This window comes from Thermobia domestica, chromosome 8 (genome assembly GCF_964235325.1).
Source record: "Thermobia domestica chromosome 8, izTheDome1.hap1.1, whole genome shotgun sequence".
In the NCBI taxonomy this organism is placed as follows: Eukaryota; Metazoa; Arthropoda; class Insecta; order Zygentoma; family Lepismatidae; genus Thermobia; species Thermobia domestica.
In genome coordinates, this window is record NC_137461.1 from 244201292 (window position 1) to 244227532 (window position 26241).

The 26241-nt window shown below is 35.7% G+C and overlaps 1 protein-coding gene across 1 annotated transcript in view; it reads left to right on the forward strand.

Annotated features, from left to right (window-relative positions):
• LOC145691984 (protein takeout-like) overlaps positions 1–24153 on the forward strand; it is a 66166-nt gene extending 42013 nt beyond the window's left edge. The window contains exons 5-6 of the mRNA XM_081767281.1: positions 14032–14181; positions 22713–24153. Of these exons, the coding sequence (XP_081623407.1) occupies positions 14032–14181; positions 22713–22867 (305 nt within the window). The 3' untranslated portion in view covers positions 22868–24153. The remainder of the gene's footprint in view (positions 1–14031; positions 14182–22712) is intronic.
• The last annotated feature ends 2088 nt before the right edge of the window (positions 24154–26241 follow it).

Consider the following 26241-nt stretch of genomic DNA (forward strand, 5'->3'; position numbering starts at 1 on the left):
GAAAGTTACGCTAGATGATATAGTAAAGAATAACGGATTTTCAATAATGAGATAAGTAGTTTATTAGTAGTTAAAGGTACTGTTGGATAGTACTTTAGTTAGAAACGATACTCTTACTTGTGTATTTTATAATTGAAAACACTAGTGAGTCCCAAAATGCAACCTGGAAGTCAGATATTTGCCCCCGTCGCCGATTCGTATGCGTCCCGTTTTTGCAAGTAAAAATTCTGGTCACCTTGACGCAAAAGCATAAAAAGCATAACAACAATTTACACATATGGTTTGCACCTTCAACATGGTTGTGGTTGTTTAAGGGTCCACGAGAAACTAATTTTAAAAGCATAATAAAGCATAATTTTGGAAAATAAAGCATAAATTAAGATATATATATATATATATATATATATATATATATATATATATATATAGCACAATTCTTGAAAAATTTTGTTTAACTGCAAGTTCAGCATACTGTATTAATGTTTTTAAACAATATTTACAGTGCAAAAAATGTGAGAACATAACAATGCAACAATGAAAAGCTTATTTTTATTTCTCTAAACTTTTCAGTGTAATCTTTTGAAGTGGAGGAAAGAAAAAAGGAAAACAAGAAGAAAACTTTCCGCCAACAATGAATAAACAATAGTTTTATTCTAAGTGTAACTGAGCAGTTATGTATGATGATTCGAAATGTACAAAAAGTGCACAAGAACTCCACATGTGTACCTCTTGAACTTGAGCACTTTTTGTGGCATCTATTACTTTCCCTTTTTGCACATATGCACCTCTAAGGGGCACACAAGCAGGAGTAAAAGTAGATCTGAAAAGGTATGGGGACGATAGGTAGCGGTATGACGTCACGCCGCCCTCCTGCCTATCTTTGCTCATTTTTTTAGGAACTGGGGGGACGACGTACATATTTTTTCGAGGAAGGGGACGGCGTCCTCCCGCGTTCCCCCTCACTTTGGCCTCTGCACACAAGTGATAAAGAAAACTGACTTGAGTAAAGCATATATCTCTTTATAAGGCATTAAGTAGCACGTTCATTGAATATGAAACAAACTGGTTGCATAAAATATTAGTAAATAAATCAAGATGCTTAGAATATTTAATGTATAGTAAATATTATACACTATAGGTCTACACGATTTATGTTAAACAATTAAATTAACAATAAAGCATAATTTGGAAAAATATAAAACATAATTAAGCAAAAAATAAAGCATGATTTGGGTTGCTCTAGTAATTACCAATCAATAAATAAACTTTGCGGGAAATTTCGCATAAACGATTTTTTTTTAAAGAAAAAACTTGAGGTTCAACTCTTTCCCTCTGATAACAAGAAACCGAATAATTTCTACGATGTTAAATTAGAGTCACAAGTTTGTCAGATGGCAGCATTAATTAACCTTTTGATGTGCAATATTCTATAACTTTTGAGACGAATTTTACTTATTTTTTTTAAAGGAATTTATTGAAAACTGTTTTTTTTTCCAAAACGAAAATAAATAATTTTGTTCAACATATTTAGTATTATTTCTGTTGTCGTGTTTAGTATAAAAGTTTCCAAGCGAATATGTGTACAAAGTACTATTTTATTGGTTCTTGAATGTTGTTAGTGTAGTATAAATGAGTATTCATAAAATGTATTTCTAATTTTCAAAGATCTTGCTTCTAGACATTAGTTTGATAAATTGTTGTGGCTGATGCTGATTTAGTAGTAATGGTAAGTTTAAGGTTTTCAATCCATATCCTTGGGATAATACATGTTGGTTTCGGTATGTTGTATAATTCCAATTTCTGTGCTTTTCTAGTTTGATTATCCCAAATAAGGATCTAATCCTTCCTCTGGATTGAGTCCTTTGGTTGGAATAAGTTGAACAAATGAGGTTTTAATTCACAGTGTAAAACTACAGCAGTTTATGCGAATTCAATACTTAGACTTGAGGTGGTACATTTACAACTACTGGTTACAATGGAAGAATAAAATGAAAGATAGAACCTGTTTCTCGGACGCGGAATCCATATTAAAAAAACGTCACTTACTATCTCTTATTCTTTTTACTCTATGGAAGTGAATATTTAAACCGGAAATGCTCATGCATATCTATTACTTTCAGTTGCGGTTCATTGTTAATAGTGAACCTAAGCCTGCAAATTCGAGCCTTTAGAAGCACAAGATCGACATAAATATAGACCTCATTGGAGACATTAAGCTTGATCCTGCGAATCAGAGCTATTAGTGAGTACGAGATCAAACATATATAGGCCTCATTTTAGATAGTGAGCCTGAGTCATTAGTGAGCATGAGATCGAATATATATAGGCTTCCTTTTAGATAGTGAGCCTGAGTCATTAGTGAGCACGAGATTGAACATATATAGGCTCATCGTGGATAGTGAGCCTAAGCCTGCGAATTCAAGCCTTCAATGACCACGAGATCGAACGAATATGATCTTCGTTGGGGATGATGAACCTAATTCGCACGTCCGTGAGCAATGCCCGATTGCAAAATAGACATTCTACCCCGTACCTTTGGCCAATTTTAAGACGTAGGCAGCGAAAGTACTTCTAACTTCTCAAAGAAAATAGGACCTACATAATATATCTCGTGAACATCCCGGAAGTTCTCTAAAATATTGTCTTAATAAAGTGAACTTACTCATTTTTTCTTTGAACAATTTCAGTCTCAAATATAAAGAACTCTCAAAGAAAAGTAATAACACGTAAACTTGGTCAAGAAACCTTTTGGATATGTGTATTTAAAAGTTCTATTTCAATTATACATAGACTGAATACACCTTCTCGATCCTGATCTCTGTCAGAAACAACAAACGTCATTCTTACACCTGTAATAAAACTACGAGTTAGCATGGAACATATTCATTAAGTTATGGTTAATTCATTTCTTATTCTTAATCAATTTCAACTTGTTAACGATTTGCCTCGAGTTAAGTCGTTTGTGAAATTCTGGTTCAACAGCATTTTTCTGTTAATTTTGGGATTTTTCAGTATCGAAAAAATCTTCTCGTCGCACTGTAAGTTTATATTCCGCTCAACAGATGTCCTTAGTAGTATGGCTCAGCGACGGCAGCACTAGCGTGTTTTTTATCATACTTTTTTTGGTTATTCAAAATACGGAAGATTCTGCTTCATTATGATTTTTTTAGCCGTGGAACGTTTAAAAATTGCAGTATGTTAATGAATGGCATCAATAAGGGTGTAGCCATCTTGGCCATCCCCCCCCCAATGACCCTCCCCCAAATGACCAGCTTTTAAAACATCATCTTTAGATTACCTCGTTTCAGTCATTTAAAAATAACATAATTTACATCTAATCTAATCTAATCTAAATAAAATAGTGTTTGTCTATGTGTTTGTCTGTCTGTCTGTCTGTGTGCGGCCTGGGGAACAGACCAGTGGACTGAGAGTTACCAAAGTATGTCACGGGTACCTTAGTCCAAGCCTCAGACCTAAATGAGGCGTTTTTTCTTTAATTTCGAACCAGGGGGTCTCGTGCGGAAGTTTACCGGGACCGGCCTGGGGACTAGACAAGTTGACCGAGAGTTACCAAATGTTGGTCACGGATACCTTGCTCCAGGCCCCAGATTAAGGCGAAGCGTTTTTGTCAAAATTCGAACCAATAGAATCTCAGGGGAGCGTTTAAAGGGACATGTAAAAGTAGTAGAAAATGACCTATATTAGTGTTGAATTAATAGTTTTCGCGGTCGTTCAGATCAATGGTGAAACTACGATAGCATTAACTTCCAAATTCACCCTATTCGGCTGCGGGCCAGAGTCATGGACGAGGGGGGAGGATACCGAGGCATGTAAAAATAATCCAAAATGACCGATATTAGTGTCAAACCTATAGTTTTCGCGGTCGCTGAGATCAAGAGTGACACTTCCATTAGCGATGACTTTCAAATTCAGCTACCATTATATGCGTGCTGGGGGTCACTGGGAGGGGATACCGAGACGTAAAAATAATCTAAAATGACCGATATTAGTGTGAAATCCATAGTTTTTGTGGTTGCTGAGACCAATTGTGACACTTCCATTAGCGGTGACATTCAAATTCAGCTACCATTGTATGCAGGCTGGAAATCATCTACGGGGGGATCCGTGACATGTAAAAATAATCCAAAATGACCGCTGTTAGGGTCGGATTCATAGTTTGCGCGGTCGCTGAGTTCAATAATGAAACTCCGATCGTATGAACTTCCAAATTCACCCTATTCGCCTGCGGGCCGGGGTCAACGGAAGGGGGATACCGAGCCATGTAAAAGTAGTAGAAAATGACTGATATTAGTGTCAGATCATAGTTTTCGTGGTCGCTGAGTTCAATAGTGAAACTCCGATCGCATTCACCCCATTCGGCTGTGGGCTGGGGGTTACCGTGAGGGGGAATATCGAGACACATAAAAATAATCCAAAATAGCTTACATTCGTGTTAAATCCATACTTTTCGCGGTTGCTGAGATCAATTGTGATACTTCCATTAGCGATGACTTGCAAATTAAGCTAACATTGTATGCGGGCCGGGGGTCACCTGCAGGGAAAGCGGGTTACCGAAATATGTAAAAATAATCCAAAATGACTAATATTAGTGTCAAATCCATAGTTTTGGTGGTCGTTGAGATGAATGGTGATACTCTCACAGGCGTTGACTTCCAAATACAGCCCCCCATGCGAAGAATGGGTATTTTCAGCTAATATAATTAATAATTTACGGTAAAGTATATTATATTTTCATATGCTGAACCTAGCGTTTTTAAAATCATTTTTTTAGTAGATGGAAAATTTGATGAAAAACAATGTTTTTATTAAGTTTTTCAGTTTGAATTTCACTGGCTTTTTTTCTTGCTACTTGATATAAAATATCAAGTGAGATATAGCTGCTGTTCATAAAACAATTATGGTTTTCTTTATTCACGAATAATAAATATTTTTGTTAGGAAATGTTAAAGAAATTAAGTGAAAATTCAAAAAAAGGCAATTTTAAATGAATAGATTCTGTGTATTATTATTATTAAGTATTCTGCCTTTTGGACAGGTCCTGGAACTAATGAGGATTTTTTTTTTAATTTTAGATTTGAGCCTGGAAATGTTTCTTCCACTTTTGTCGATCTTCAGCTTCCTCTTTTAACTCCCAATATTTTCTCCTATCTTTCAAATCATCGATCAGCTGTGTTCTTCTTCCTATTACTCGCTTCCCTTTCATCATGCCTTCTATGGCGGTCTGAAGAAGACAATTTCTTTTCAATATGTGCCCAATCCAATTGGCCTTTTTACGAAAGATGCTGGCTAGAAGTGTCCTCTTCTCTCCTATCCGTTTTAAAACATCTTCGTTTGTTGCTCTGTTTGTTCATTTTGTCTTCTTCATCTTCCTCCAACACCACATTTCCAAGCTCTCTAAATCTTTCTTCTCTAACTTCCGTAATGTGCAAGTCTCTGAACCATACAGTCCAATATTCCATATATAGCACTTGACCAATTTCTTCTTAAGTCTAATATTGAGCCTGCTAGTTAAGAGTGATCTTTTCTTGTTGAATGCTTCTTTAGCTATGGCAATTCTTGACCTGATCTCTTTGGTGCAGTAAGCGTCTTTCGTCAAAACACTTTCTAGATACTTGAAATTATCGACCTCGTCAAGTTCTCTTTGTTCTACTCTCACCCGTAAGGACGTGTTTCCACGGGATAGTCTCATGACTTTCGACTTTTCGATGTTGATTTCCATTCTATATAATTTTCCCGTGTCAACGATATTGTCGTTCATCTCCCGTAATCCTCCTTCGGTTTTAGCTATTATAACCGTCTTGAAGTCTCCAATTCTCATTAATTCTTCCTTCATTAAATATTTACTGTAAATGTTGAATAATTGGGGCGACAAATTACATCCTTGTCTGACTCCTCTTCCAATCTCCACACTATTGGTTTCTCCTTCATTCCAGTGCAACTTTACTAATTGTCCTGTGTACAGGTTTTGAACGAGTCGTCGATCTCTCCAGTTGACTGCAATTTCTTTAAGTAATTTCAGAAGTTCCGTCCAATTAACCCGATCGAAAGTTTTTCGCCAGTCGATGAAGCACAAAACCAACTCTTCCTTTGCATAAAGAATTCTTTCTGATATAATTCTCATCAATCCAATAGCATCTCTGGTGCCTTTTCCTTTCCGGAATCCAAATTGATCTTTTTGTAAACTCTCATCTATATTACTTTCCAGCCGCCTGTTCAATATGCGCGCAATGATCTTTCCAGTGTGGGAAATCAGGCTAATAGTTCTGTGATCGCTGCACTTCTTTGCTTCTTTTTTCTTGGGCAATGCAATTGTCGTAACATTAAGAAAATCCTTTGGCTATTCTACACTCAAGTAGATCTTGTTAATAAGTAAAGTCAGTACGTTTATTGCGTTGTCTCCTAATCCCTTGAGCAAATCTATTGGTACGTCGTCATCTCCAGCGGCTTTTCTTCTTTACAACTTTGATTGCTTGTACTACTTCACTTTTCAATATGTTGGGTCCTTTTTCATAATCATCCACCTCTTCCTCTGCTTCGATCGCAATATCTGTGGGGCGGTTCTTCTGATCATACAGATCGTACTCCTCCCAAATTTTAAGAATTATTTGATGAATATATTACCTTGTTGATCTTCGATGCCAAACGTTCGTATACTTTTGTTAGCTTTTCCCCTTTATTCTTGTGCTTTGTGCTACATGAGATCATATCTGCCGCGCCGTTGAAGTTCCATTATTTCTTGGCATATTTGTTCCATGTGCATTTCTTTGTTTTTTTCCGTTCCTCTTCTCAATTCATTATTCAGCTTTCTGTACTCCTTGATGTCCGTTGTTTTCACTCTTCTGCGTTCCTCCATCTTCTTAAGCATTGCTTCAGTAATCCATGGTTTTCTCGGTGCTCTTTCCATCCTGCCAATATTATTGTGGATTGTGTCATGTAGAATCTGTTTAACTCCCCCCCCCCCCACTAATTTCTATATTGTCAACCATATCTCCCATTGCACCGAATTTTTCTTCAGTCTATTCTTTCACATCATCGTCGATATTTCTTAGTCCCTCTAAGTTCCATTTTCGATTTTTCCTCCCATTTTTCTTAATCGACTTTAACCAGGTTTGCCACTAGGAGATTGTAATCCGAATCAATGTCCGCTCGTGGCAATGTCTTCACGTCTAGTACACTACTCCTGAAACGTTGCTTCACAAGAATGTAATCGATTTGGTAGCGATCGATTAGGTAAACTTTTCCACGTGTACAGCTTGGTCTTTCTTTTCTTAAATCACACTGAGAAAAAAAATTGTAGGTGGCGTACTTAAAAAGATAGGTTACATGCGTAATTCCTGTAGTTTTTGGACTTAACGTACAGCAGACGTATAACTGGAAACGCATGTTTTATAATACTTTCTGTATAAGTGTTCCATCTATACGTACTTTTCGTATGAAACAATATAGGCGGTCAGGATCTCACATACAAATGGGCGTATGTAACATATAGCTGAGGAATGTAACATAAGTATATGCATGTGATATACAGAAAACTGTTAGATGTCAGACATCCTGCAACGGCATGATGTAACATCTAAGGGCAGAGCCTATGTAGCATACGGATAACGTATGCTCCGTGCTGATTACTGTAGTAAACAAGAGGATACCGTATATTTGTACAATATACCGCTGTCCGGAGGACTGATTTTTCTCAGTGCACGTGTTCATCACCACCAGATCAGGTTGCCTACAGAAATCTATAAGCATTTGACCTCATTCGCTTCTTCTACCTAGTCCAAATGATTCCACTACCTCATTCGCAGCTCCTTCTCCTACTATGCTATCGAAGTCTCCCATTGGCACTTGGTAGAAGCTGACTCCTTATCCCGGGAGTCGGTCGGTCCCCACCTACGTTAGCCGCCAAAGACGATGCTCGCTTTCTCCCCGGAGGAAGTGTAGGTTGGGATTTTCCTTTGTTTAGGATGATACCCAAAGGCCTCAACCTCTCCAGCAGTGTTACTTTCAGAAATAATGTTCCGGGGGGCACACTTAGTATTCCTGGGAGGTACTGTTAATACTATTCTATTTATTATTATATTATAAACGTATTATTTTGGTCTGCTCTGGGGGGTTGTACTCTCAGAGCTCCGGGGTGCAGTGCCCCCCAAGAATACAGGTCTGAAAGAAACACTTCTCTCCAGTACTTTTAGGAAGCAGATTCTGTGCACAAGGGCTTAAATTGAAATAGTTATGCATAAATGTATAACGTTTGGTCCGGAGCAGTAGTTCTTGGTTAAGCACAATAAAAAAAACACCTGGTACATAATATTTATTGAGAAAAAAGTAAAAAAAAGCTAAAAAAAAAAAAGTTCTTAGTTTTCCGAACGGAAACCAAAATTTTCTAGTTTTTTTCAGGCCTCAATATCATTAGCTATAACACAATTGTTTGGCTTTGTACATTGTAGCTGCCCCCTCACAAATGACGGGCCCCTCCTAGATAAACCTGCTGGCTACTCCTCTGGGCATCAAGTAAGGTATTTCAGACTTTTTTTTCTTAAATAATTTTTTAACTGCAGGTTACGTACATAAATATTCACCACACAACAGCGGCGCAAATCTGTCTTTAACATTGAGGGAACGGGTAAGAATGTTTCCATTTCTTAAAGCGATGTTCAATATATTTATCAAGTTGAAAAACAATGCTGTGGTTTTTAAGGGAGCAGAGTTGTCTTCAACATTGGAAAGGGGCAGATTTGGAGCTTATTCTGGGGGGAAACATCAATTTCACCTCACTTTCCTTTGTGGCAATCGGACTCAAATCGTCACATTTCTCCCCCCCCCCCAAAAAAACGCATTTCAAATCGGATTATTGTGGGGACAGTCCCCCAGTTACAAAATTGGAGGGGACATGTCCCCCTCATCCCCCACGGGATTTGCGCCAGTGCCACACAATATTATTTGAGTGTTCATATTTCATTGTAACGAGGCGCACACCCAGAAATTGTTGTTAGGAGGGATCCAAAGTTTGAAGGGGTCCTATGCTAAAAGATATTACGTGTATGTAGTTTTGCAGTGGTTTTATTCTATATCCGAAAATACAACAACTAATTAATTGTTAATTGCTGCCATCTATATTCTCAGGAAAAAAATTAAAGAACCAATCATTTTTATAAGAAAAGATAAAGTAGATTAGGTGTAAGATCAAATTTGTATACTCAAACAATCACTTCTCTGCTAAAGAAGTATATTATTATTAAGAAAGTGTACAAGTGTCTATCAAGTTACGAAGTTTCTTTTGGGGGGGGTCTGGACCAGGCCCGTGGCCAACCCAAAACTGTAGGGGGAGGCCGGCTGAAGTTAGGGGAGCCGATCAAACCATATTTTAATTAGTTCATCACTATATTATTGCTCATTTGCACGCCTACCATGAAATTTTAGTGGGGCGAGCAAAACTTTAGGGGGGCCCGGCCTCCCTAGACCCCCCTGGATACGGGCCTGGTCTGGACCCGTATCCGGTGGACTCTTCCCGTGGGTGCGCCCCTGCTTGTAACTAAAAGTTTCTTGCAAGTCCGAGGTAAGTCGGGATAAATTCAATACCGCCTTTTATTTTTTTCTGTATATCAGTGAAGGTTTGCGGAGAAAATTTGATTATGTACTTCTCTACAACCAAATAATAGCCTTTTTTTCTTTTTACCTCAGAAAGTTAAATTAATTTTACATCAAGGAGTTTCCAAACAATATGTGTAATTTGGAAACCTGAAAGGAAATATCCACTATACATCACCAAAACCGAATACAGCGATAATTTCCACCAAATTTATCGCAAAAGAGCAATTTTATTATCACATTTTATGTGTACACAAACCTTCCAGTTGCGCCTAATTTATTCTTCTTTTACATTTTTTTCTTGGCGGATTTCGACCTACCAATAAGCCCATTTTATACCCAGAAATTAAGCACACGATACGTTTCATTGAAACTGGATTAACTTTTCAAGAGTTCTCCTCAAATTGACAGACAGATGGACATGCGGATAAACAGTGAGAAGCTTAAGACGGGGTCAGGTTAGAAGAACTTGTAGCTGTCATAAAAAAAAAAAAAGAAAACCTTGCAACACGATCTTTCTATTTACTGTTTACATTTTACAACTTCTTGAAAGCAAGAAAGGTATCACCACCCATGCAGCACTGCACTCTAGTGGACAAACAGTGAACCTCCTCATTAAAAACGTGTATTTTGGCGCACTCCACCTCCCTGTCCAAAAGAAGCCGTTGTTTCGGAAACGGTGAAACTGGTTTTTCCTTATGTCAGCGGAAGGACGATAGCAGGTAGTAAGCAAGACGTCCCAGAAAGTTACACATTGTTTAACTCCTTGCAAGATGGAAAAAAATGTGTGTTCTTTTCAAGGTTTTGTTTACATGGAGAAATATACAGGTAGGGTTTCAAGATTTTTGTTTTTTTAATGACAGCTACAAGTTCTTGTACCGTGACAAGTCCTCTTTACTCAAGGAAACTGCAATAAGTTTTATTACTGTAGGAGTCGTATCTTTCCCATGGTTCACGGTTCGTCAATTATTTCTATTTAGCCTAACAACTAGGCTAGTTGTCGCCCGGGGCAAGAACTCGCCTTAGCACTCATCCCCCGTCGACTCTGATCAACGAAACCAAAACGCTCAACTACTACACCTAATATTAGCATCACATCGTAATTTGCCTATTCCATTTTTCCTTCAAGTGGTAAAGCTTGATTTCAAAATTGTAGTACATAATTTAATTTTTAGAACAAGATAAAACACCAAACTAATTAGTATTTGATTGCCCAATAATCTGAGAGTAGCATGCTTGATATGTCCTTATAGTCTTATCATAATAACTGTAAATCACAACGTTTCTCGAATTATATCGAGATGTACATATATGTAGACTGAATCAACAGTCTGTTGCTTTAGAATATAACATTTAACCATGACAAACAGTCAAAATGTTGCCTCGAATGTTATACACGGAGAGTTTGCAAATTCTTAAATCGACGTGTGAAACTAAGATTTAAATTTGGGGGTTCTTTTGGCTGCAAAGGTGTGTGTACAATGTCCTCAAAGGATAGCTTTGAAGCTAATTTATTCTCTATCTATATGATGCTAAGGTTGGTAAATCGTTGTTGTACTGTTAAGTTTCTGAGGTAATATTTTACGAACTTTAGTTTGCTAAAACTCCTTTCCTTACTTTATAGTGAAAATAAATATTTACCAGTTTTGCGCCCCCCAATCCGGTGCCCGGGCCACAAGCCCGATCAACCCCTTAGTTACGTCACTACCCGTAAGCATTCAAGAGTTCTCATCTCCAATACTCGCTTCCTGAGTATAATCTTGCTAATGATGAGTGTTTCTTTCGCAAATTGTTTTTTACATGCTTTTCTTTAATTTAAAGATTCAACCCGCATTGTCAAAATCTTACAACCTTAGTTTAACTGATTTCCCGACGTCATACAGTAATGAACTTTCGCACACTCACAATACAATATTATTTTTATATACAGGGTGTTAATGAACTATACCGACAAAGTGTAAGAGGTGATTCCTCACATCAAAATAAGAGAAAAAGTTCATACAAACCTATGGCGAAAAGTGCATAGTTTCAGAGCTAGAGCTGTCCAAAATTGCGAAAAAGCCAACTTCAAGAGCCCCTATTTCGAATTAGAGAAACTGTGGATGGTGGTCCTTATCAGCTTAAAGGAAGTCACGCATAGCAATCCAAAAATGCATATTTCATTAATGATCACTGGGTGTACAGAGTATTCCCTGCAGGGTGAAATTCCCAGATATGCCATCAACCGAATTTTGAGATATGCTCTGACTTTGATTGGTCCAAATAGGCAAACGATAAGCCTTGATAGCAGTGAACATGGAATCTTTTGGCGCGATGTCGGAAGTGTTATTTCTAAAGGTCGTCAGAAGCACGGTATTTCGTACTCGGGAAAACGCATGCTGCGATGTTTTCTTTCACGCTTATGAGTGAAGAAAACGTGAAATATACTGTAACGAAATACATTGCATCACACATTATTCCGAACACAAAACAACATGGAGCTGCCGGTTCCTAACACTTCCGACTTCCCTCCGAAGGATGCAAGGATGCAAGCATTTGTCTTGAGTAAAGCGGGATTATCTAATACACAGGTCATTCGGGCACAAGAATTCACTATCTCTAACGAAAGTTTATTTTTTTTTCGTAACACAGTTTTAAAAAAGAATAAAAAATGAAAACATGCCTTCTTTATAACAATTAAATCAAACAAAATCATACAAATCATGGTAAACAATAAAGAAAATAATACTGTTTCCAAGGAAATGAGTTTATAAAACCTTTTCATATCTATGCGTGACTAAAAAGAAAGACTCGGGGAATGTTCTTATACAGAGTGGCCCATTTTAATCTTTCCACAGATATATCTCGAAAACGGTTGAACATAAATGAACTGAACAAAAACTCAAACAGGAAATATCATCAGGCAAATCGAATGGTAAAGTCACAGTGCCCCCCAGGGCCACGTTTCAAGGGCGCCTGGGGCCCAAATTTAAAATTTTTAATGGAAACATGTGGCGACTAAACCTTCGTTCGATAGATCCTTAAAAACTAAAAAGCGATGTGGCAAAACCTTTTTAATATCGGTCACCGTATTCAAAACGGCCGCCAAGATGTGTTACCTGTATCACATAAACGTCCAGTACCACTAATATGAAAACGGTTGAACATAAATGAATCAAACAAAAACTCAAATAGGAAAGCCATGGAGCAAATCGAATGATGTTGTCGCGGTAACCCCCAGGGAAGCCTTTCATGGGGGCCCAGGCCCAACTTAGAAATTTTAAACCAAAATATGGGTCAAATGATACCTCGTTCGATAGATCTTCATACACTAAACAGCGTTGTGGCAAAAGATGGGTCACCGTTTTCAAAATGGCCGCCAAGATATGGTGCCTTTATCATATAAAACGTCCAGTACCACTAATACATTAATATGAAAACGTTTGGAGCTAAATGAACAGGATAAAACTCGTATACGAAATCACAGAGAGTATTTATCATTCCACGCCTCGAGAATAATCCAACGGAGAAAAAAGATTATTAAAATATAAGTGACATAATGCTAAAGAGGAAATCTAATTGTTAGAAAATTATCTTTCCGATCTCCCTCCGTAAGTGAGTGTAGCGGGAATCAATGGTAAAATCTCAAATGGGAACCCCACTTCTATTTGCAATATATATAGTTTGTCTGAAACACTTGGGTGTACAAGTGACTGGTACTGTAATGAACCGATATTATGCAGACGACTTTTGAGCAAAACCAACGTTTGTACACATTGTTCTAAAATTTCATTGTTCAACAAATTGGTTTCGCATTTCAGTTGATTCATTTTTGCCAAATCATTGCCTGCAATCAAAATGGAAGGTACCATCTTACAAGAATTTTACCTACCTTTTTCCATTACAGGCATGTATCTCTTATAAAAACACGTTTCAGATAATTTTGTTGTGTAGATACAATTTCCAAAAGCTAAGGTTCTCATCTGCAATTTCACCGTTCCTTCCCGCCCCGCTTCATTCACTTACGGGGGACGTTGGAATGATGATTTTTTTTAGGAATTAGATTTCCTCCTTTGCTTTATGGCACTTTTACTCTAATCATCTTCTCCTCTGTTGCAACATTTTCGAGCCGTGAAATGATAAATACCCTCTGTAAGTTTTATTCTGCTCATCCGTTATTACCTTGAACTGTTTTCATATCAGTGGTACTGGACGTTTTATCTGGTACAGGCACCATGTCTTGGCGGCCATTTTGAAAACGGTCTCCCTTATTGATAGTTCTGTTTATGGTATTAATTTTAAATGATATTTTTTCTCTTAGTATGTTTTAAATGTTAATTAATTAATTAATTTATTATTATTATTATTATTATTATTATTATTATTATTATTATTATTATTATTATTATTATTATTATTATTATTATTATTATTTTGTATTTACAGTTAGACCAAATGTGACATACACAATCCTAGGAAAGCCTGCTGAGAGAAACGGCAAGAAATACTTCGATGTAACTAAGTTTCTCGTGAATGCACCACCTGAATACGCAACTTTTGATTTCAACAGTCTCTTTAATGGCAACAATGTTCTAAGTAAGTATTAGTTTTTGTTACATATACAGGGTGGGCCAAAAGTCACAAAGAAATTATAACTCTGAATAACTTTTTTTTAAAAATTTATCATTAGTGTCCTTTTATATTTTACAAACTTAAAAGATCAAGGATGAGAAATTGTTTACACTTATATCTGGAATATGATCTCAGGTAGGTGTCCGTCATTATGGGTCTCAAAGATACGAGCCTTGTGTAGCACATGATTCATGACAGGGCCGTTCGCCTGACCTCACTCTGCTTAATTTTCTTCTGTGCGCCGAATAATACATCATACACTTACCTAAGATACTATATTCCACGCATAATTGTGGACATCTCCCATCCTTGGTCTTTAAGTCTGTGAAATATCAATGGAAACAAATGGTAAATAAGAAAAGTATTCACAGTTGTAACCACTTCGTGACTTTTGGCCCGCTCTTTATATAACTATTGATTACTATAGGCTCACTAAGATTATATTTTATACCATTGTATGCTACAGCTATACAATGAGATTAGTTTTTCCCTGATTACGGAAAAAGATCATTTTATTGGTTTACGACTAAATAAATCTTTATCGTAAGCACATATTAGCAATTAATGATCTTTGTTGTTGTTGTTGTAAAGCCGCAACTTGAATGATACAAAATTTTGGAACCAAACTTTTGCACAGCACACATGCATACTAACCGAGTCAGGACAGTGTCTAAATAAACTCTGTTAAAGACAATTGCTAAAGAGTCTAAATTTCGTCTGTTAAATGTGTACATCTAGAGAATGTGTGCTGCCATCTAACGGGGCGTTGTGTAACCTTCTAGCCTAATACAATTATACACCATTGTTTGAATAGTAGAAAATAGGTTATGAAGAGCCACCGTTGAAATCACCGTTACCCGTGGAGATGTTAACGGGTTGACTTCATTAACAAACTTGATTGAGATAATCGAAATTAATTAGAGAATCACTGTAGCTATCAATTGCAATAAAGAGAATTAAAAAAATCGTTTTGATTCAAGAGTTATCGTAAGGCATAATGAATGTACCAGCATTACAATATTATGAGGTTCATTAGCGTGATCTTAATAACAGTATATTATAAGGCCCACTAACATAACCAAAATAACAGTACAATATTACAAGCCCCACTAGCGTGATTCTAATAAATATCAAGATTGGTTAAGGTGGGATTAGTTCTGTACACCTTCTACACACTTTCTCAATTCGACTGATTTCAAATATGAACTTTGATGACCCATAGCTCGGGAACGAAAAGTGTGCTCAGGGAAATATTTTACATACTTACTAACCAAGTTATTTTTTTAAAACCTTAATGCCAAGCTTAGTTAAGATCGGAATATTTCATATGCCTATTAACCAAGTCAAATTCTTCCTTTATGCCAAGCTTGGTTAAGATCGAAATATATCACATTCCTACCTATTAAGTCAAGATCTTCCATCATGTCAATCTTGGTCAAGATCGGAATATTTCTTGTGTCTAGTAATCAAGTCATGTTCTTCCTTCATGCCAAGCTTGGTCAGGATCGAAATATTTCACATGCCTACTAACCAAGTGAAGTTATCTTTCATGCAGAGCTTGGTTAAGATCAGAATATTTCCCATTGCACAAGCTTTGTTTTTAACAAACTTAAATCTGTTTTAAAGTACTCGCTGTTTCGCCAACTATATACTTTCGCTTCATCAGACATTATTATCATTATTATTATTATTAGTAGTAGTAGTAGCAATAATAATAATAATAATAATAATACCCTGAAATGTATGCAACTCTTTAACCATTATGAACCTGAGATGCAGCGTACAGGCACCTTTATTTTTAGAAACAAAACGCTGTGTATAGGGGTATGAAAATGCCCTGAAATTTCATTCCAACATTATTAGTTCACTGTAATACAACGGTACGTTGTATATTTACTACTTGTAAATTTTGGGGCGTAAAGTATTTTATATATGTACTAGACTGATTATGTCATTCGAAGAAGAAAAGGAAAAAGAAATATGTTAAATATAATTTTATAAAATCGATATTAAAAAAAGATGTTTATATGTTTGTATATATTTTAAAAAATATGATTTTGGATATGAGGTTGTTAGGGGCAACAAGATATAAATAAATGGAATGATTGCAAAGGAGTTGTCGTTTTAATGGCTCAATAATAATAGTAAAGAACCACCAGTGATTTTGTTGTATATATGGTGCCGAAACATCGAGAATTAGTATCGTTTTGGAAGTACAGTAAAAAGCTATCAATATTGAGCCCAATATTAATTATATTATTTTGAGAAGTGGCCGGATTATATGTAGAAACATTATGAGTGCTACTGATAGTGAAACGATTGACAATCAAGTAAGGAATTCTTCAGATAACATGTTGGAAATCTTAAAAGAAATATCCCGACATATCAAGGAACAGGCTCAGGACCAAGCTCGACGTAGCGATGAACAGTTTGCAAAGGTGAATCAGCAGTTGGAAAAACTGGACCGAACGATGGATCAACGAATGGAAAGAATAAACCAATGGATAGAACGAATGGATCAGCGAACAGGACGGAGGCAAGAATTGAAACAAACAATTACAGAAGAAACCTCATCATCAGTCAGCAGGAATGTGTTAAATGAACCTGAACATTCTACGAATCCTAAATTTGCATCGACGAAGAAATATGACATTATTGATTTGAATGTTTGGATGAAATTAGCTAAATGTTCGCAAAAGCATACTGCGGTATTGGTTGGATCGGATTATCGCGACTTCTCTCTTCGTTCGGATGTTTTTAATTGTCCTATTGATGATGTGTGTAATGATGATTTTGGTTTGTATCATGGTGTGAAAAATTACGATCGTTTTCGTCTAGTGAATGCTATTGATTACTTGAATTCACAGTATCATATTGAGTATTTATCATGTTTCAGTACTAATCTTAAAAATGAAGTAATGGTAATAGAATCATTTAATGACATATACACGACAGTACCTCATGTAGCAAAAAGAAAGTTGATTCCAGTATTTGTAAAATTCAGAAAGAAAACGTGTGTTCCTACCAATGTTTGTATTGATTGGCCAATTGAGTTGAATCAGTTGGATTGTGCATTTAATGACAAAGTCAATATGATAATGGTGAGCAATCCGATGATGCCTTTACGGAACATGGGGGCGCGGTGGCTCAGTGGTAGAGCGTTCACCTCTGGTGCCTGGGGTCCCGGGTTCGATCCCAGCCCCCGCCAAGTGAACTTTGTGGTGGACAAACACCGTGCTCGTGGGTTTTCTCGGAGTTCTCCCGTGTCCTCCCACTTTCTTCATTTCACTCATCTCTCATCATCACTGTCTCCTTTAGCCTAACCGGCATAACCGTGGGACGTAAAACTCAAAGATTTCATTTTCATTTTTTTTACGGAACATGACACAGTGCGTTGATGTCAGTCATCTAAGCATGATAGTGCAAAGTTTTGAAAATCCGTCAATGGAGCAATACAGTGCTAGCTTAAATCAAACTAACCTTCGAAACCAAGTTCGAAGTGTTCATGTGAGATTAAAGTGTGATCCCAATGTAAAAGGTGATGTTCAATCCATATGTACCGGTAATGTAATCGAGCCTAATTACAGAAGGAACAGAAACCATGGCAGGACAGACTACCGTGGATGTCATGTAAAGGACAAATACAGATCCATTAGGAGGCACGATATTTCACCTTCAGTGAAACGAAGAAGAACTGAACCTAATTTGGCTGATAATACAACTCAATCTAATCATAGCAGAAAAAATACGATTTTTCAGAAACGATGCGCAGATGGCAGGAATTACGGTAATACAAGTAAAAAACTAAGAACTGTAGAAGTAAAAAACGCGGAAAACCGTATTCCGATTTATGATTTTCAATGTAATTTGAATGAATTTGTTGGCCATGTAACCTAGGCTGGGACTCCGATGTCCGAGAAGACCGTATTCAATTGATTTTGCTTTATGTCACTTTAAATATCATTATGATTTCGTTTGTTATTCGTACCTGATTTGAGTTCTATGATGTTAAGAAGACGTTAATTATTATATTGTGTTCTGATTATTATCGATATTTCAATCTTAATCTATATTTTGTTTAACTATATCTTATATCCGATCATTTTACATTCAAAGAACAACTATATGAATATCACTTTCATCTTTTTCAAAACCTTCTTCATGATGCCTAAGTAAATAATTATTAACTTGTAACATGTATTTAACGGACCCGAAAAAGGACTCAAATAACTTGCAAATCAAATTTCGAATGTGCCTTATCGTCGTTGAAACGTACAAATAAATGAAGATGATGATAAAGTTTAAAATAAATACGATAATAATATTGTTATAGAAACAAATATGATATATATATTTATAATTATATCAATTGTAATTTTCAAGTATACGAGGTGCATTCGAAAATTCAAATGATTAATATGTAAAAGTAAATGGTCTAGAATTCTTTTTCTTTTTATTAAGTAAATGAATAAAAAGAAAAGTCCGTTGGGCGTCATAATATACAACGGTACGTTGTATATTTACTACTTGTAAATTTTGGGGCGTAAAGTATTTTATACATGTACTAGACTGATTATGACATTCGAAGAAGAAAAAGAAAAAGAAATATGTTAAATATAATTACAGTATATAAGATCGATATAAAAAAAAGATGTTTATATGTTTGTATATGTTTTAAATAATATGATTTTGGATATGAGGTTGTTAGGGTCAACAAGATATAAATAAATAAAATGATTGTAGAGGAGTTGTCGTTTCAATGGCTCAATAATAATTATAAAGAACCAGTGGTGATTTTTGTTGTAATAAAACAGCGACAAAATAATCGATTTTTCTTTGTCTGTCATTACTGAAAGAATGAATGAAAATCATTGGTTTACAAACTAAAGTAACTAAACTTCTAGCTGAAAGAGCCCTTAACGGTCAGAACTACCAGTCATATTGTGACGCATATGCCTTCAGAGTAATATGTGATTAGTTCATTGGGTTCCTTCACTGTTAATGCTGGCCTTCTAGGATGTAGCTCTCCACTTCTATGTCGGAAATAGCTCCCCAATTGTCCTCACAACGCTGAGTGGATGCCGCAATTCCAACACTATCTGATGAGCACGAACGATCTTTCATCTTTCGTCAGATCCAATCAGGCACAATTTGATTTCGCTGACCTCACGAGAACCAGTATTAAAGTCTATCTTCATTTGCAAAACAGTGTCAATTTTCTGTTGTGAATTTTGTCTCTAAATAATCCAGTTTCGTCCAAAATTTCATTTTCCATCTATAAACGTGAGAGTGAAGTATCACTAGCCATTATATTTTTTCTTTAATAGCATAAGGATATAAATACTTCGGCACAGTGTTTGAAGCTCAGTAGTAGATCGCTCATCGATGGCACAAGGAGAGCTGGATGGATTCCAGACCATGTGAGTTGTTTCTGTACAACAACGTGGGTTGTGGTTTTCCGAAGTTCTCTTATTCTCATTTCATTAATTCATTTCAAAGTCATTCAATTTCTTAAATCATCAAACCTTTTTAGCCTAGAAGATGTAACTCTGGGACATAAACATGAAAGATTTCATTTTTCATTTAGTACAATGTACAACATATTCTTGCTTTATCGTTGTACAACTTCTGTAAGCTTCAAAGAAGTTTTTGTATAAGTTTATGAAAACAAGTATTCTTTTTATTATTTATTTTTAAACTTGTTTATTATTCTAAATTTTTGAGATGAACAAATTCAACTTAAAACCGTTGTAAACAAATTTCAAATAATGTGGTTTCACATAGCGCGAACCTTCCTGGGAACAAGTTGACCGCATTACAAAGTTTTCTGTAGGTAAATCAAGGTATTCTTCTACACGATATTTTACTATTAGAGTGTAGGGTTCCTGCATCTCGTCTTTGGTATTATCATCTCCTTTACCCAACCATACTCGAAAAGCTTAATTCTCCTGACATTTCGTCTCGAGCATTTCGAAAATTTTCGATAGCCCGTTTAATTGTTTGCTTTCTCTCTCCGTCTCTCTCGACCTTTCTTCTGTTTACCAGAGAACAATTTACACATTTTAGTGTTTCATTAATGTGAACCACATTTGATTGAATCATTTCACAAGCTACTTCCCCACAACCATACACTTTTACAATTGCAGAGAAACCACTCCGTGCCAAAACTTCAGAAAATTTAATGCTGACTTTACGTTCTTAAATGACTCATTACTCGTACTTTCTCCTTTACTCATTAGTAAATTACGAACTCATTACCGTAATTTAGACTAATATATTACGTTTTGGAAGATTAAAGGTTGATGTTTTCATCCTTAATACGTTGTAGAAGATTAAAGGTTGAACTTTTCACCCTTAATACGTTGTGGAATATAAAGGTTGATCTTTCCGCCTTCAATACGTTGCAGCATATTAAAGGTTGATCTATTTACCTTCAATAAGTTGCAGAAGATTAAAGGTTGATCTTTTCACTCATAATAAGTTGTGGAATATTTATAGTTGATCTATACAATTTCAATATGTTGTGGAAGATTAAAGGTTGATCTATTCACCCTCAATATATTGTGGAAGATTAAAGGTTGACCTATTCAACCTCAATACATTGTGGCAGATTGAAGATTGATCATTTTCACCCTCATTACGTTGTGGAAGATTAAAGGTTTACCTCTTCACCCTTTATACGTTCTGGAAGATAGAAGGTTGATCTTTTCACTCTCAATACATTGTAAAAGACGGAAGGTTGATCTTTTCACTCTCAATATATTATGGAAGATTAGAGGTTGGTCTTTTCAACCTCAAACAGTTTTATGATTTCTGAATACATTTTTCTGGTATTAAATATTAAGAGAAACGCATTATTGTCAAAGCTATTCCAAATTATGTCATCAATTTCGAAAAGAAAACTTTTCTAAGATCTAATTGGATTGAAGCAAACGTGGCTCGTTGCTTTCTTGTTACATGCATTGCAAATTCGTTATACAGGTCAAGCATTAGATTTATTCAGTTCAATCTATAGTGATGTATTTCTGTAAGATGTTAGTGGCCACTAATCGGAATTTACATAGGATTATCAAATTTCAAAATCCCACGTAACACGAAAGATTATGCGCTGAAAAATTACTTTTTCTCATAAGAGTTCAATCCACTCCAATCAATGATCATCGGATTATGGAAATAGTAAAAAATAGCTGAAAAGTTTTTGGGTGGCACATAGAACACTAACAAAAAAAAACCTTCTCAATGTTTGGGTGTAACTTCCCATCTGGAAAAAAAGAAACAATTCTTCGCACATATATATGAACAAGAGAAAGATAAACACTATTATGGTTTTTGTGTTCATTATCATATTGCTTTCATTTCTACAACGTGTATGCGTTAAAATATACCATAAGAAATTTGAAGAAATCAAGATCCAATTATGATAGAATTGTCCGGTTTCGTTTTTGCAAACAGAAAAGAATAAAATTTTATGGCCAGCAGATAATTGAAACGCAATAGGACTTCTCTCATGCGCATTAATCATGAGCAAAATGGTGGCCTTTATTGTTCACCAGAAAGTGGAGTACTGTTTTTCTTTCGCAGAATTCAAGTCCCCTGCGAACAGTACAGAGAAGATTTAGACGACAATCCGGACAGAAACTAACAAAACGTTATTACATTACTAGATGCCACAAACAATTGCTGGAAATTGGCTCTGACTTGAGGAAGAACAATATCCATTTTGAACAATTAGTTGGAAGGGGAAGTCTCATAAATGGACCCAGAGATCACCCGACTTGATCCCCTTGACCTCTTTCTTTAGGGGTACGTGATGACTTTTGTGTATTAGATCCAAGTTCAGGATTTCGATGATCTAAGACAAATAATTATCGACGCTTGTGGATCTGTGACGCCTCAAACGTTACGTAACTATTTGAGGGAGGTTGAATATCGTTTTGATGTTTACCGAGCAGCAAAAGGGGCACAGGTGAAGATGCACTGAGGTGAGTTGACTGATTTTTTTTTTTGGTAATAGATATAAAATTCTATTCTTTCCTCTTTTCGAAAATCAAATCCGGACGATTCTATCGCTATTGGTTCTCAAATCTTTCAAGTTTCTTACTCAATAGCGATAACATGTAGTGCTGGACTTGATAAATGCATACTTTAGCATCGGTTTCTACTTTAACATGTGGTGCGGTTTCTGTATAGCATCAATTTTCATGTTAACAGAAAGTTTGCGGCTGTCAAGTTTCTCAGAAACTACACATGGGGATTTACAACCAAGTATTCCATCCTTTTTCAGTTTAATGACACCTACCAATTAATAAACTTATCATATTCCTACTTTTTATTCTTTTTTAATCGTAAACTAACAATATTCTAGAATTAAATTTTGAGTTCAACTTATTTTTCTGTCATGATACAAGAATATAGTACATCATAGTTACGCATGTTTCGTTTTAATATAAACGAAAAAAATTGTTATTAATCACGTTTGGAATTTTGTATTTTAGGCGAAACCATGAGCAGAGTGTTGGATGAGAACAACCAAGCAATTGTGGAAGAATTAACACCCCCTGTAGCAGTAGCAGTGGGCGAATTGTATAAACAACTCACAAAATTAATATTTGATAAAGTTCCTTTGGATGAAATGTTTCCAGGAGCATAGAATATAATTAAAACTTTAAAAGAAATTATAAATGCGAAATTTTTATCTAAGCAAATATTGATCTCGTTGTTTATATTAACCTCAAAGTTATTTTGTGAAAATGTGAGATAATATTATTGTTTCGTAAAAAAAAGATAAATTGTTGTGGGTTATTGTCAAACACAAATACTCTGATGAGGAGTACTTAAAAGTACAATTGCAAACAGTAATTTCAGTGAAGGACTGCAATCTAGGCACGGCCTGGAATGATGTTTATAGGCGGATCTATATGTAGAAAACAATGGAGGAATGGGAAAAAGAGAAAACAAAATTCCTTCTGTGCCCATGGCAGCCGAATTAACATTTGCATCAGTCACTAAGGTCACAACGTCCTGTATCAAAACTCCGGTGAATGTTTTGCTTCTAGCGGGCAAATATTGCAACATTGTGACCATACCTAGAATATACAGCGTGTGGATAAAATCGGATCCCCCTTCCAAATCACAGTGTTGGCAATGCCACAGTAAGTGTATTGTTCTATGTGAGAACAACGTTCAAGGTCAAACGATAATCTGGCTGACATTCACAGATATGTAGCTTTCTTTGGTGCCATGTCGCCTATTTCCCCCATTGGTGACGAATGTGTGTGTTATATGTTATATTGCCATTTTTCAGATAATAGTTCACATAGAATTAACATTTCATTATTGTTATCTTGAGGGTATAACAATTAGACGAAAAAAAAATCTATGTCATCTGTACTAGAATCAGATTACAATGTAGTGATATAAATCTTAAAATGTGACAAAACATCTCTGTAGTTGATTCATTTTAAGAATCATACCTCATGAAAAGAGCATATTACATCACTTTGACATTCCCTGTACAATTGAGTACTTAACGAGGCTGTGATTGAATGCATTGTCAAGGTCACACATTACGATTTCGAATTTTGTTTAGGGAAAAATACTAATGCGCAGGCGTAACAATATCTTTGGGATTAAGTTAATTTCATTAGCCATATTTTCTTCTTGTCTCTTAGCTTTTTATAATGCACATATCTATGGGAGAAATGACTGCAACTTACTTGTCTTTGCACACAGCTATATATTTTCAATTTAACACCACTAACAAATCAAATTCTAGAGCACAATGCGTTTATTTGCCTCATGTACTAATTCAATGGCGAATATTATATAGTATAACATTATGTAATGTGAGGACAGATGTAACATTATAATGACTAAGTCATATCTTTTAAAAAATAAAGTATTAAACATTCATTGACGTCTTATTTTGTTTCCTAAACATTTTCAATAGAATTATTCGACAAATAGAGACGATAAAATACAATTTTAATTCATTGCCCAATTTAAATAAATTCAGAAACCTTTAATCTTGAATGGCATGATTTTTCATGCCAACCAATTTTAAAGAAATTTTTATCAGTTATTAAATGCAACACTTTTCCTTATGTAAGGTAGGTATGCGCAATTTCGCCATGCTTATATTTAACGACTGCTGTAACATCCTGTAGACTGATATAAAAACGTTTGTTCGTTGGACCTGCAGATAACATGCTTCAACCCAAGGGTGGATCGAGAACTTCTCTCAGCAGAGAATGCAGATCTGAGAATAAACTAAAACGTCCTTGTGTACTTTCATCGGTCTCTTTCACGGACCTCGACAGCAACAGACAAAATCTAGAGGAGACGATTCAGTCTGAAAGTTATGATCTTAAATTTAAAAGGTTCAATTTACTGCGTAAGAGTGTTAGGTTATTTACAGTGTACGAGGCACTTTACACTATCAAACTTGATCGTATACTTGATTAAAAATACAGTGCTATGTTATCCCTAATTTTTTCGTAATGTAATTGTAGATATTAGCCAATGTAAACTTAGTGCAAAACTTACGGATAATCGGTAGCACCGAACCGCTATAAAGTTTGTTAAAATGAGGGATGAGTGATGATAGAAATTTTCTATGTTCAAACATCAAGAGAGGAAATTGTTTCACACACTTTCTATAATACCACCAGATTATCATGTTGTCAAACTCAGCATAAAATGTTATATTTTTAATTGACATTATGTAAAATTATTATAGAACTCAAATATATATATTGTGGCAGAGCCCATACATCTTATTTATTTTCAAGTATATTTTAGTCAATTTCATTTTATTAAAGATTTATGTTTTGAGTTTAAGAATTATAAAAAACAAAATAACACGGAAACAATTATCAATGGCAAAACACATTACATAAATGTAGTAGTGTATAGAGATTTTCCGTATCAAGTGTTAATCGGAAATGATTTCTTAAAAAATCAAAATTGTCAGATAAATTATGGTGAGAAGAAAATGACGCTACAAAGATTTGGAAAACCTCAATTTAAGAGAAACGTAGAACAAGAGTCTGTGTCCGTATCCGAAAATGCTGCAATCGGTATAAATTACAGTATAAGACCTAAATGGGTATTAGGACATAAGGTACGATTATTACCTAGGACTAAAACCGTGGTTGAAGTAAATCTGGTGAATTCATGGAACAATAGAGAGTTTTTGTTAGAACCTAACAGAGATTTGGAGAGGCAGTATAATGTGTTAATACCTAGAGTATTATTATCGGCGGAAAACAACAAAATAGAATTAGTGAATCCATCAAATAAGTTTGTTATGTTGAGATCCAATGTTATGTTAGGACGTGCTGAGGAATGTATAGGTGAAGAGGAATTAAGGCAAGAAGGATTATCAGATGAGGATGTTGAGAATGTGTTAAAGTCAAGAAAGAATTTTGATAGTTCCAGGTTAAAATTTGGTGAGGATACAAGACCAGAAATTAGAGACCAGGTAGAGAATTTGTGTTACAAGTATGCTGACGTATTTGCATGGCAGGAAAGTGAATTAGGCAAGGTAAAACATTTTGAGTATAATATTGAATTGGAAACGAAGGTCCCATTTCGAAGACAGCAGTAGCCTATTCCCATAGCGCTAAGAGATCAAGTTAAAGAGCAAATAAATATATTACTAAAACAAAACATCATAGAAGAAAGTTCCAGCGCATATAACTCACCTATGCTATTCTTTAAAAAGCCTTCAGGAGGGATAAGAGCAGTTTTGGACTGTATATTTTTAATTGCTCGCGTTAAGCTACATAGCATAGTTTTACCACCCATTCACCAAATTCTGACGTGCATGGGGGGTCATAAATTCTTCAGCATCCTCGATGTCAAGTCGGCTTACCATCAAGTGCCTATTTCTAAGGAATCGAGAGATTACACAGCGTTCAATATACCTGGCGTAGGTGCGTATTCATACAATGTATTGCCTATGAGATATCTCCAAGCCCCTGCGATATACACGAAAATAATGGCTAAGACGCTTGCTAACGT